Raw genomic sequence first — 13,086 nt, 5'->3', positions numbered from 1 at the left:
TCCCTGTGAGTCCTTCAGGCCCCGCCCTGGGCCAGATGGTGAGTGGCAGGAAGGAGCAGGGCCCTCAGACACTCACACAGGAGAGTCCTTGCTGTGTTATGTGTGGATAATTTAAGTGCAGGGGAGGTTACTTGGCCAGCTGAGGCTTTTATTAGAGAAAGCTGCCTATTGTACATACTACCACTTACTTTGGGTAAGCTACTGAGCTCCACAGTGATGAAGCAATGACAGGAAGATTTCAAATGACAGGAAGATTTCAAAAAATGCCTAGCATCATACTCATTGCGGCAGTTTTGGAGCAAAGCTTCGAGCACTTTCATGCCTGTTTGGAGACAGTAGCCTTTTCTACCCTGGTTCCCTCCAGATGTTTTCAACTACAGCTTCACCATTGACTAAGCTGGGTGGGGTTGATGGGAATTGCTGTCCAAAAGATCTGATGGGTACCAGGTTGCCTCCAACAGCAATGTTTTGGGAGTTTTGATCATCTGCTGTCCCATCACACCTCCCAAATAAACTCTTCTTTTCAAAAGTCAATTTCTGGAGAAGACGAAAAGCAGCAATGCCAGATAAAGGACCTACTGGGGCCTCAGGTAGTTGCACTGAAATGAAAAGCATGTACAGTTCCAAAGCTCACGTTCTGAAAGAGATCATGTTTGAGGAAAAATGGAGAAGTATGTTGCTGGTTATGCTAAATTCAGTTTCTAATGAGGTCAGTGTTCAGTCTTCAAATTCACTGTAGAAAAATGTTCCAATAGTAGATGGAATTCATTCTCTGAAAGAATTCAGCTGTGACAGCCCCCTGGAGTATGCTTCCTTATGAGTAGGTCGAAATGAAGTTGGCCAGACTGGCATTGCCAACTGTTGTGAACCCGAAGTTGTGGCAAGGATGGCATCAGACAAATTCCAGCATCAAACACATTTTTATTCTCCCAGGCACATGGAGAGCTTGGGCTTTTGGCAGCAACTGATGCTCACCTTGTACGGAGTGAATGGATAATTTGTGTTGCTTTTGATGATCCTTGTCCCCCCCGCCCTTTTGGATGACCTTTTTTTTAAAGCATATCATATTTGTCTTGACTTATTAAATTTATTGTGCATTGTGTATTTTTATTATTGCAAATTGTTTTGGAACACCCCTGGATGTGTGAATAAATATTGATTGATTTAAAAGCATTTCTGAACTGCTTAATATGTAAACAATCTGTACAGAAATATAAAAATTTAAAATGTAATAAAAACAGTAAGAAGGGATTATAATAACTAGGAAAAATATATTATGAAAACAGATAAAAGCAGGAATACAGTAATAACAGGGTGTATTCTTTTGGTCAGGGAAAGCTTGGGCAAAAAGAAAACTTCTTTGCAAGATTCTGAAGCAAAGGATGGATAATGCTTCACGTATGGCAGAGGAAAATGCATTCTGGAATGCAGGGGCAATGGCAGAAAGGGGCCCTTTGCTGCGTTACCACCCTGTTATATTCTGTAGGGTGCAGTGCCCATGAATAAACTTTCCCTAGATGTTCTACAGATCTTGCAGGTCTTTACAGGGACAGGAGGTCTTACGGGTAACCTTGTTGTGCATTGTCTGCTATATTTCTTGCCCTCCCTTCATCATAATGTCCCAGGGTGCATTAACATCTGAATATAGCTGATACAATACAATAAAACAAGTTAAAACTAAACCATCAATCCAGAACAGAGTGGATAGCCATGTCTTGGTGAGGTGGTCAGGGTTATTTCTGCCGCACAGTTCTTCCCACAAACATGCTCTCTAGAGAAGGGGAAGAAACATTGTGGCTGGACAGATTCTCAGGGTAGAATCACATGTCCATTTCCCATGGAGTTGCTATTTTAAAACTTCCCATATGGTGAGACTCACTTTTGAGAGCTGGTCCGTATTTCAAAGAGGCTAGGGGAACATGGTAGTGGAGAGTTCTGAAGATTCCACCATTCTTTCCATTGTCTCCTTGAGAGGGAGGTGGAAAGTAAAATGATTGGCTAGCAGTAGGCTTTGGTGACTCATTTGCTGGCTCATTGAGTTTTCCTAAGACCATAAGAAGAGCTAGTCTAGCATGCTTTCTCCTACCGTGGCCAATGGGATGCCTATGGAATCCCATAACCAGGAAATGAACACAAGAGCTCCCTTCCCCTTCAACAGTGACTGGTATTCAGAGGTCTACTACCTGTACCTGTCATGACAAGTAGCCCCTGATAGCTTTATTCTTTATAATTTTCTCTAATTCCCTTTTAATGCTGTCCAAGCTATTGGCCATCACCACAAATTGTGGTAGCAAATTCCATAGCTGACTTTGCCATTTCTGAAGGAGGATTATTATTACCTAGAATTTTCTACATGCTGAAATTTAACTCCTTTTGCCCAACAGTGGTTGATTGGACACTGTTTGTTATCCCTGAGCATCCATTCTTGCCCCTCCAGTGCATGGGCACATAATCAATGTACAGTACAATGAATCACTGTATCTCTTTGCCTTCTACACTGGTAAAGCAGCCAAGTCATATTCCCTTCCTGTTTACTTGTCATCTGGAAGAGGGGGCATTCTATGCTTCTCCATTATGTATTTCCTTCATTTTTCATCTTGTAGACATCTGAGCCAGCATAAGGTCAACCCCATTCAGCAAAATTCCTGGTTGGAATGCTTTGCTCAGTAGGAATAGTGTAACTGTAAAGTAAGCTCTTCCTTTTTTAGGTAATCCATCATGAACCTTCTGTTTCTTGTCCATATTAAATCCCATTTCTATTACAACAAGGATAAGGACTTCTGCAGGAAAGGGTTTTTTCATCATTTTGGATCATTGGTCAAAGTAGTTCTTTTGTTGAAATATCTGGTTTATATCTGGAAAAGTGGGGGTGTACCCCACTGGAGGTGTCTGCATTTTAAATAACTGTCAAAACATGAGTTATTGCATGAACTATGGCATCTAGTGAGGTTAAACTGAGAGGTGAGAAATCATAAATGTCCAGACTGAATTCCAGAATGTGAGGAATGAGAGGTGCAACTGGAAGATCATCTAGTTTAGGTGCTCCCCATAAAATTATTTTATCTATGCCTCAGCTCTAGGGCCTATACCAGGTCTCTTAGCTAATCCCTTATTGTCTACTCTGACTGGCAGCAGCAGCCTAGAGTTTCAAGCAAAGGTCTATCCTGTTCCTTTTAACTGGGACTTCTAGAGATTGAACCTGGAACCTTCTGCATGTACTGCGGAGCTATAGTTCCTTCACTACTGGTAGATCTGAATGGGCATTCCTTAAGCATCTTCCTCTGTTCTTGTTGGGGTTTTTTTTCTGATTTCTTTCTGCTTTGGTACTCCTTCTCCCAGCAGCATCAATGGACCCGCTTGCAAATTCTTTGGAGACTGAGGCTACTGATAAGGATGATATGGTATTACTGAACGAGATTCTCAATGCATCTTCTTTGGACGACGGCGAATTCAGCAGAGAGTGGGCAGCTGTATTTGGAGAGGACCCACTTGCTGACATGCCCACAAGCTCTTCCGCAGGAGAAATGGAGAACAATCAGTCATCAGCGTCAGGCTTCCTTCCTTCTCAGCTTTTAGACCAAAACATGAATGACTTGCAGTCCTCCCTTCAAGGTAGGTTTATTTTAGGCTGATTAGCAAACAGATGGGCTCAGTCCACCAACCTGATGCCAAGCACTGTGCCATGCATGAATGCATGTGAACAAAGACACATACTTACTTGGGAGGGTATAGCCATAACCACTAAACCAGAGCTTTCCAAACTTTATGTTGGTGACACACTTTTTAAACATGCATCATTTTGTGAAGCAGTAATCCCCCCCCCCCAACCCCGGGAGGAGCGTGGGGAGCAATTGCATGACACACCTGCATACTGCAGCCAACACACTAACATGTCGCGACACAGTTTGAAAAGCTCTGACTAAACCATAGGATAATGTTATGTGCATGAACCTTGAGCTTAAGTGCTCTCTCCCTCTCCCTTTACAACCATGAGGAGATAATTTCTTATTATTATTTAATTTTGTATACTACCTTATACTTGATCAAATAACTGGTCCATCGATCTCAGTATTGTCTCTAGTACTGACTGACAGTAGTTTCAGACAGGGGTTTCTCCCAGCCCTACCGACAGATGCCAGGGATTGAACCAGGGGCAATTTGCATGCAAAGCATGGAATTTTAACCTAACCAGTTGGTTGTGTTGTCCAAATTGGAAAAAAACTATGGTTAGGATAAACAGTGGTTTGTCAGAACAAGCCAGGATCAAGCCATGGCTTCTGATCCTGGCTTCTTTGGATAAGCATAGGGAAACTTAACTGTAGTTCCCAGTTCAGACAAAACAACAAATTGCAGTTAGTTTAAAATGGAAATGAATGTTTACAATCTCCATGCAGACAGGAGGGAAGTAGGCTTGTTCACATAAAGCTGAACTAGGTCTCAGCCAACATTACATCTGAATCAGGTCTCTTCTCTCAGTCACGCTAACACTCTCCCATGAGGTTTGTAGGTGTGCCTTCCAGGAAATAGCTCCTTCCCTTGGGTTACTCACACTAAGCTCATTTATGCATTTTCCTCTCCCTATTTTTACCCTGCCTGAAGTATCAGTTGGCTACTCTGGTGCTGCAAAATAGATGCATCTGCACAACAGGCTCAGAATGAAAATGCTTTGTTAGTTTGCAGCTCTTGTTGCTTCAGTGCTCCGTGCACAGCAGACCAGCCTCCTTGCTGCCAATATTCTATGTTAATCTCTCCGCTGTTTCTTGGGCAGATGGTGGTTGTGGGAGGGAGGCGTAGAGGGTGAAAGGAAAAAATTGTCTCATTATTTTTAGAGTGAAGGGATGACGTGTGTGAAGGGTTCTTAACTCCTCCAGGGTGTTAACGTGGGCTGGTTTGCTTGTCATTTGTTGATGGGAAAATTATTCCTCTGACATTCCTCAGGTAGAAGAAAATAGTAGAGCCTGGAGTAGCAATAAAAAAAGCTGTTGTTAAAGGGACCTTGTCAAGACTGGCATGCCTAAAATAGGAGCGTGTCATCAGTGAGGCTTCAATGGCTTCAATCCAAGCACTTTGGCTTAATAGGCCTGTGGACAGGGGCATATCTGGCCTCTTTGTCTAGCGTAGTGCAGATGCTTAATGGAATCGAAGTACTCAGATTTTTAAGGTGATATGGCGTAGGAAAGCCACTAAGAGGCAAACCAGGCACAGTGGGGCAGATCTGCGAACAAGATCTCATATGATTGTTGGTAGCTGCTTTTTTAATTACAAACTATCACCAAGGGTAGGGGACGCGGGTGGCGCTGTGGGCAAAAGCCTCAGCGCCTAGGGCTTGTCGATCGAAAGGTCGGTGGTTCGAATCCCCGCGGTGGGGTGCGCTCCTGTTGTTCGGTCCCAGCGCCTGCCAACCTAGCAGTTCGAAAGCACCTCCGGGTGCAAGTAGATAAATAGGGACCGCTTACTAGCGGGAAGGTAAATGGCGTTTCCGTGTGCGGCTCTGGCTCACCAGAGCAGCGATGTCACGCTGGCCACGTGACCCGGAAGTGTCTGTGGACAGCGCTGGCCCCCGGCCTCTTGAGTGAGATGGGCGCACAACCCTAGAGTCTGTCAAGACTGGCCCGTACGGGCAGGGGTACCTTTACCTTTATCACCAAGGGTAGGGAGGGCAATTAAATTTAAAAGCAGCTAGTGAGTGAGAGAGATGTGTGATACCTGCATATTGTTGTGGCAAATAGCTGCTTTTGGATGAGTGTGATTTAAATCGGGAAATGGCACAGATGGGGAATGGTTAGACCTTTCTCCCCCAGCACTGTGGCCCCAGTGTAGATCAGCTACTTTTAAATGAAAACTATTGCTCACAAATCTTCCACATCGCATATGGTTTGGTGCTAAAAGACTGAATAGTGAGCCAGGAGGTCTCTAGTTTGAATCTTGCTTTTGCCCTGAATAGAAGGCTGCTGTATCCCACCACACCACACCCAGTTTGGACTACAGGCCTGTTCTCTTCCCAACTCTTTCGAACATGCAGTCTTGTACATTTGTTGTTACGCAGTTCAGGCTGCAACACAGTCACAGATCACTTAAAGGAACGGCTGGTGGGGAAATGTATTATTTACGACATTTGCAGAACACTTTCTTTTTTGCCAAATGCAATTATGTCATTCCTTCTCTAAGAAACCCATAATGCAGGTTGGGACCCCAGGCTGAAAGAGCATGACTTCCCCAAGGCCAATGAGAGAGATCAGGGCGGAGCAAGGGCTGGGGTTCATGTCTCCTTGGTTTAGTGCCAACACACTTCCCTTCAGAAAGAACACAACTGTTTGCAATGCTATTGGTTATCTATGACATCCAGCACAATATGGAGAGAGGTTGTTTTCCTTCTAAGTTAACCAGTAAAAGCTATGCCCTGTTAAATAATTGAAGGTGTATTATAAATGCAAGTAACCTCTCATTTTGCATGGCTGAGGAGCCAACCGTGGCAACTATTTTTCAGAATTTCCATTCCTAGTAATGTAAGTGGTTTTCTTCCAAAGTACACAGGCTTTGCTTGTTAATTGAAAATGTCTCTTTGCTAGGATTATTTTTCAGAGATCTGTTTAGCGTATGACTGGCAGAAAACAAGTCTTCTTCAACTGCAAATTACTGCCTTATTCCACAATGCCTGTTAAGTAAACTAGAGAACTTAACTGTTGTGTGATCAAAGCAGTTATGTACAGGTTGCTAGCTTTGTGTCTCAGTTTCCCATCTAGCTATTAATTATGTTTGATGGCATCATATGTTAATAGAGCAGATGTTTTTGCTTGTATAAGGTTCCAGGTAAAATCCCAAGCATTTACAAATAATAAAATACGTTGGAGCAAACAATGCTATACAAAAGAATTCTGGCAGACTGGAAAAACCTTCTGCTTAGTCAGGTTCCTAACTGTGTTCACTTCGTTAGTTATTGCTGATCAATTAAATTGATTATCTGATATATTTTTTTAAAAAAAATGGAGGTGTCCTAAGAGCTGTTAGGCTTCTTCCATCTCATTTACTTTAGTGGGATTAAATCATCTTAAAGCTGATTTCAGATGTAATAAAAAACTACGATTATGCTAACACCACAGTTGAAGATCCCAGTGTTCAGTGTTACATCTGAACCAGATCAGTTTGTGGGGAAGCTCAAGTTCAGACATTGAAACAAACCATGGTTTACCCAAGTACTCTGTGGTTTTGTGTTGCCTCTGAATTCAGCCTGTGCACAACATTTCAGCAATTTTTCAACTAAGCATGCCTGCTAATCCCCATTGACCAGCAAGGAGGCAGGCATCATACAGGCATGCTTCACTTCAGACATGGGTTAAGAATATATGGAACACTTTACATCCACCGGAAATTGTCTTAATTATATTTTCCTGTTCCCTTAGTCTTTTATCCAGTAAATACAGCCTTTGTCTTTTAGTCTGTTTTGTCCACCTTTAAAACTGTATTGTTACTGCACTCATTTATTCCCAGTCTTCAACTGGTCCTCCAGGCACTATTGTACTGCAAGAAACTGTTATTGTTGAAGGGCTCCCTTTGCAGGTGAAAGAAGGCAAAAAGAACAAATGATCTGAGTGTGTTTCAGTTAGTCCACTGATTATGTCACTGCCTCCTCTGGCTACTTTTCTAACTGCAAAGACGGCTTTAACAAAAAGGCAATCCCTTTCTCCATTCCTACCTGTATTTCATTTTGATAATAATAATTATAGGAATCATTTTTAATTTATGTGTACAGGAGCTTTTTTCTGTGGCTGAACAATCTAGCTGTTGCTTCCATTTTTAAATTTAATTGAGGCCAAGAGAATGACTGCTTGCTTCACCTTTTCCACATTTGTACAGTTGCTGGCAGAAGAGTGGGAGGTTTGGTTTCCTTAATGTCTCACTGATAATCTTGCGTCTAGTCATATCATGAGCTGCTCTTTGAGCAGCCAGCTAGTAAGCACCAATTTTTTCCCCCCAAAGGCCAATTTCCCCTGTAAACTTTGCTTGTATTAGCAATGGAGAACACTACTTTGTAACATTATTCAAAAGTTTTTCTTAACCACCCTTTTGGACCAAACGTACAGACCCATAGGGCACATGTCAGGCACCTGAACTGCTAGTAGTAATACTAGCAGATCTATTACAGAAGGGCTGGAGCCTGTTTGTTGTGGGAGCCTTTTCCAGACGGTAGGCTGGATTGACTCCTGTTCACTATTTGAAACGGCAGTCTGAAGGTCCCCACTCCCAGTCAGCAGATAGATCTGCTCATGAGCTCTGCTAACAACTTCAAAAATATCAAGTGTCAAAACAAGTTGTACTGTTAGTTTCAGTAGATGAATGGATTTGATGGAGCAAGCAAGACAGTTAAAGTGAATGCAAAAAACAACAAAAAAGCAGACTGAAATACAACTCTGTTGCAGTAACCTGTAAGGAAATGAGAGTTGTTTAATTTCTATCCCAAAGTACACAAGAAGAATTTACAACGGGGTTAAAGTAACATAATACAAAGTACAAAATGTAAAGACCTACATAAAGCAATGAAGCCAGAGCTGTAAAGCAACAGATCAGGACAGGATTTTTAGAATTTGTTTTTAACAGAAGAGTTCAAGCGTCAATTATTACTGTCGTGAGCAGTGTGAGCTCGTTAAGTAATTATAGTTGATTGACAGAAATGCAACTGTGTTATTGAATTTTAGGTTGGGCAGCCAGCAGCATCAGCCCTACGCCTGTCCCACAGACCGCCCAGAAATCCAACAGCCTGAACACGACCGTCAACAAGACACCTATGAAAGGTGACAAACACGTTACGCTTTGATTGTGTGTGCACCAACACAGCAATACAAAGCTTAGAGTTTTCCAGGTGTTTGGTTGTGTGTGTGTGTGTGTGTGTGTGTGTGTGTGTGTGTGTGTGTAGTCTCACAACTATTTACATAGAATGGCTTCCTTTCAGGAATTATCCTCTAATTGTGCCCTAATTGGCATGTTATTTAAGTAATCGGCACTTGAATATCAATGCTTGCTTGTTGGTTGACGTTAAAATGTTGTCAAGACTTGAGTGGAGATGTCTTGTTTCAGTAACGAAAACTCCACTGGGTCATCACTTGGTCACACTCTGTGTTGACAAAATCCCTTTCTAGAGACGCTCTATGAACTCAAGTACTCCTGGCTGCAGGCAGAACGGACCCTTAGGGCCCTCCCAGTGTTGGGTCTTTGGTGAGCTCCCTTTCCATTTTTGTACAACCTCCAAAGGCTCATCCAAGTGAAGATGAATTCATTTAAATGCTATGAAGTGGTTGGGAATGGAGAAACCATGAGCCAATCCACCATTTGAGGGAGTTTGTGGGCCACCCTCCTCTTCTTCCGATGTCCCTGTGCTTAGGAGCCAGGGAAGTGGCTAATTGGTAAAAAGACCTTCTCTGTGATGGCTCCTAAATTATCAAACTTCCTCTTTAAATGTGTTTTCTGAGCAACATTGTTATCTTTCAAGAAAAACCCATCCCAATCTCTTGTTTGTGTTCTTAATGACGTTTTAATGGCAGTTGAGATCCTCTTAATTTATTTTTACTGCTGTTATCTGATATCTTTGTTTTTACTTGCCAGTTATGCTGCTTTAGTTTCCATTATATTTTACTGCAATATATTGAGTTTTTTCTTATTGTAGTCAACTTTAAGGGCAGTGTGTGTGTTGCAAATTATATAAATAAATAATATAGAGCTGTAAACCGCTTTGAGATTTTTCTAAAAAATATAAAAAAAATATAGAAATGAAATAATAACTGCAGAATATTTAAATTTTCTGTCAAAAGCAATACATGAATATGGGTTCTATCAGGTATATACTACATATTTTCTTTAGTAGTGCATTCTAAGTCCATACCATGTTTGTTTATGTCAGCATTAGTATATATATATATTTTAAAAAACTGTCAAGCAAAAATCTTAACTTCTTGGGGATTGTTTGTCTTTGTTTTTCCTTTTTGCAGAAGCTGCAAGTTCCTCTAAAGATCTAACGGCTTGGTTTAGCCTCTTTGCTGATCTGGACCCCTTGTCCAACCCAGATGCAGTTGGGAAAACAGATAAAGAACACGAATTGCTCAATGCATGAGTTGTCTGCCTGTGGTAACTCTCACTTCACCATTCAAAAATGCATTTCTTGGGACTTTAGAAGAGTTTAAAACCAGATCAGTTTACTGTTGTACGACTTACTTCTCACTTCTGTGCCATTCTAATAAAATCAAGGGATTGACCTAACCCCTTTCTATAGGTAACAGTTATTTGCTCTTGTTTTGTACAAAGAGTTTGCAACTTCTTTTTTTGTATGTGAATGTACCAAACGAAGTTTTGATTTAGAGAAGACTACTGAATAGATTAGTGTACTTGCTGTAACTTGGCTCTTGGCAGGCAGAGTGCCACAGCTAACTCAAGAGTGAAATATAAATAATAAACCTATTTTTTATATCTTTTTCTTTGTGTAAATCAAAACAAAATCATGTAACTGGAGACTGCATGACCCAGTGGTATATTCGATACTACCATTTAGAAAGTAGTATATAACATACTGCTGTGATGTTAATTTATAATTTCTTTTGTTAGTATCCATAGTGAAAAATCTATACTCTGGGGCTAATTATTAGAGAATTATATTTGAGTATCTATGAATCTACTGTGCTCATTCTCTAATTTTAAATTATTAGGCAAATGGCATTGTATAAGTCCAAGCCGACTGCCCAAACTACATCCTCCAGGCATGTTCAGTTGTACCAGCAGTTTCGGCAATTGGAGACCAGGTGGTATTGACTTTGCCAACATGTGTATTTACAGTAATCATGGTTTCCATACAAAGCACTTTTCATCAAAGCTAGTTTCATACACACATGTTCTGTCGCGACACTCTCCTTTAATAAAGATGGTTTTGACAAAAAGTAAAAGTGTAGCTGGACCTTTGTCATGGGGAATGGGAGCAATTCAATGGATGCAATCATGATTTAATAATAAATTATTATTATTATTATTATTATTATTATTATTATTTAATTTATATTCTACCCATCTGACTGGGTTTCCCCAGCCATTCTGGGTGGTTCCCCGCAAAATAATAAAAACACAATAAAACCTCAGATGTTAAAAACTTAGGGCTGCCTTCAGATGTCTTCTAAAAAGTCATATAGTTGCTTGTTTGAAATCTGATGAGAGGGCCTTCCACAAGGCAGGTGTGACTACTGAAAAGGCCCTCTGCCTGGTTCCCTGTAACTTCTTACAGTGAGGGAACTGCCAGAAGGCCCTTGGAGCTGGGCCTCAGTGTCTGGGCTGATCAGAAGATATCATTCACTGCCTTTAAAAAATAAAATCAGGTGAGAATTCTGAGGTCATAGAGCAGACCAACAGATCACAGGTGGGAGTAACCTTTTTGAAGGCTCCCCTGCTTAAAAAAAAATCCTGTTAGACTTCTCCCAACTTTTCTATATCAACTATTTTAGTTTCCGTCCAGTTAGTTTTCATATATGGAAGACCTCAGAAACATGATTACTTGCTGAAATGTTACAGTCCGTTCTGCCACCTCTCCTTCCACCTCATTCTGCTTCATGTGCAGATCCAGTCCACTTAAGAAAAGCCCATTTCTTTTGCCAGCCAGACATTTACTTTGCCACTGTTTTCATGCAAGCTTAAATTCATGATGCAGGATTTCTGAATTTGAAACTGATGGAAACCTTCCTTCAGGTACCTGGATATTCAGAGTGCCCTAAAACAGCATAAAAGGCTTATTGAGAAGAACACACACACCCCTGGCTTATGATAGGCTTTCCTGGATTAGGCTAATGCAACAAAGGTAGAAGAAGTTCTGCACATACCTGTGAAGTTTTGAACCTTGGCCTTCTGAAGTAGATCACATGTTCAAGGCTCATAGGAACACACATTCTTTTGGGTGTACTTGTTTAAAGTGTAATTTGTGGAATGGTCCTTTGTCGTCGTCACTTTAACTAAATCTGATGTCTAAAGTGCTTCTGACAATCACCTCTTAATACTCTTCATGTTGTTTGTCCTTATTGGGATGGAGGGGGAGAGAAAAATCCCAGTGCACTCTAGCATCTCACATCGCTTGAATTTATATTTCATATTGTTGAAGCCCCGTAAGACAGTGACTCAGAGTCTCATATAATTATATGTTTAAAGGCAAAGCTAAATTTTGCTGGAGGCAGCTGGTGGTCTTATCAACAATGGATTGTGCATTCCAAAATATATTGAGGATTCTTCTGCATTTCCATGTACTGTTTACAGTGCACTAAAAATCTCTGGAGCTGTTATTTTGGTCCCAATCTATGTTAGATCTACAGCCAAACAAACGAACTGAAGCTGTAACTTTGCCAGCTTATAGAGGTAGAATGTTTTTTTTGGGGGGGGGAGGTGCTAATAATGTGAATAGATTGCAGTGGCTTTCAAGCAAGCTAATACGCTACTGTGTCAGACTTAATTAGAGCTGTTTTTAGGTCACAGATCATAGACATCTGAGCTGCAAATGGCTCCCACTCAATCAGGGTATTGTGCAGAGAGTACTGCACAAGTGTAACAAAGGTCTGCGTTGCCACCAATTCACATCACACTTCAGATACAATAGCTGAACTGACACATGATTTGAGACAGAAAAGCCAGAACTGTATTTGCAGCAATTTAACCTCGCTTCAGATATATGTGTTATGACTGACAACCAATAAAAACCTGTGTTGTTTAATGCAAAGAGTGCATTGTCCTTTAGTGTTGCATAATGAGCAATGTATATATTTTTGTATTTTGCTTTAAACAATGGAAGTTATAGTAATGAGAGTCTAAAAATGGAACTTGGCAACCAGACTCCTAACTTTGAGTTCCCAGACACATATAATTCATAGTATCTTATAATTAAAAAACTATATATTACATGGAACTAAAAGCCATGGTATGTAGAATACTTTTATAGGATTTTGCTATGCTGGCCATATGCACAGTCTCTATTATATAACAGAGCAAAGCTGTTAATCATTCTGTTAACAATTAGAAGTCCGTTATCGGACCAGTTTAAGGATTCCTTTTGATTTGCAGATACTGCCCCATAGT

The 13,086-nt window shown here is 40.9% G+C and overlaps 1 protein-coding gene across 12 annotated transcripts in view; it reads left to right on the top strand.

Moving 5' to 3' along the window:
• The window catches only part of ICA1 (islet cell autoantigen 1), a 67,635-nt gene extending 56,710 nt beyond the window's left edge, over positions 1–10,925 (top strand). For 9 of the 12 annotated variants that reach the window (XM_028749640.2, XM_028749643.2, XM_028749648.2 and 6 more), the window contains 3 exons: positions 3,340–3,612; positions 8,694–8,789; positions 9,981–10,460. In XM_028749640.2, the coding sequence (XP_028605473.2) occupies positions 3,340–3,612; positions 8,694–8,789; positions 9,981–10,102 (491 nt within the window). In that variant the 3' untranslated portion in view covers positions 10,103–10,460. Of the gene's footprint in view, positions 1–3,339; positions 3,613–8,693; positions 8,790–9,980 lie in introns of all 12 variants that reach the window. The other 3 variants (XM_077936973.1, XM_028749651.2, XM_028749647.2) reach the window with 2 other exon arrangements.
• Positions 10,926–13,086: the final 2,161 nt, after the last annotated feature.

The sequence above is a fragment of the Podarcis muralis genome, chromosome 12, assembly GCF_964188315.1.
Source record: "Podarcis muralis chromosome 12, rPodMur119.hap1.1, whole genome shotgun sequence".
NCBI classification, from domain to species: Eukaryota; Metazoa; Chordata; class Lepidosauria; order Squamata; family Lacertidae; genus Podarcis; species Podarcis muralis.
This window is presented reverse-complemented; position numbering and strand designations above follow the sequence as displayed.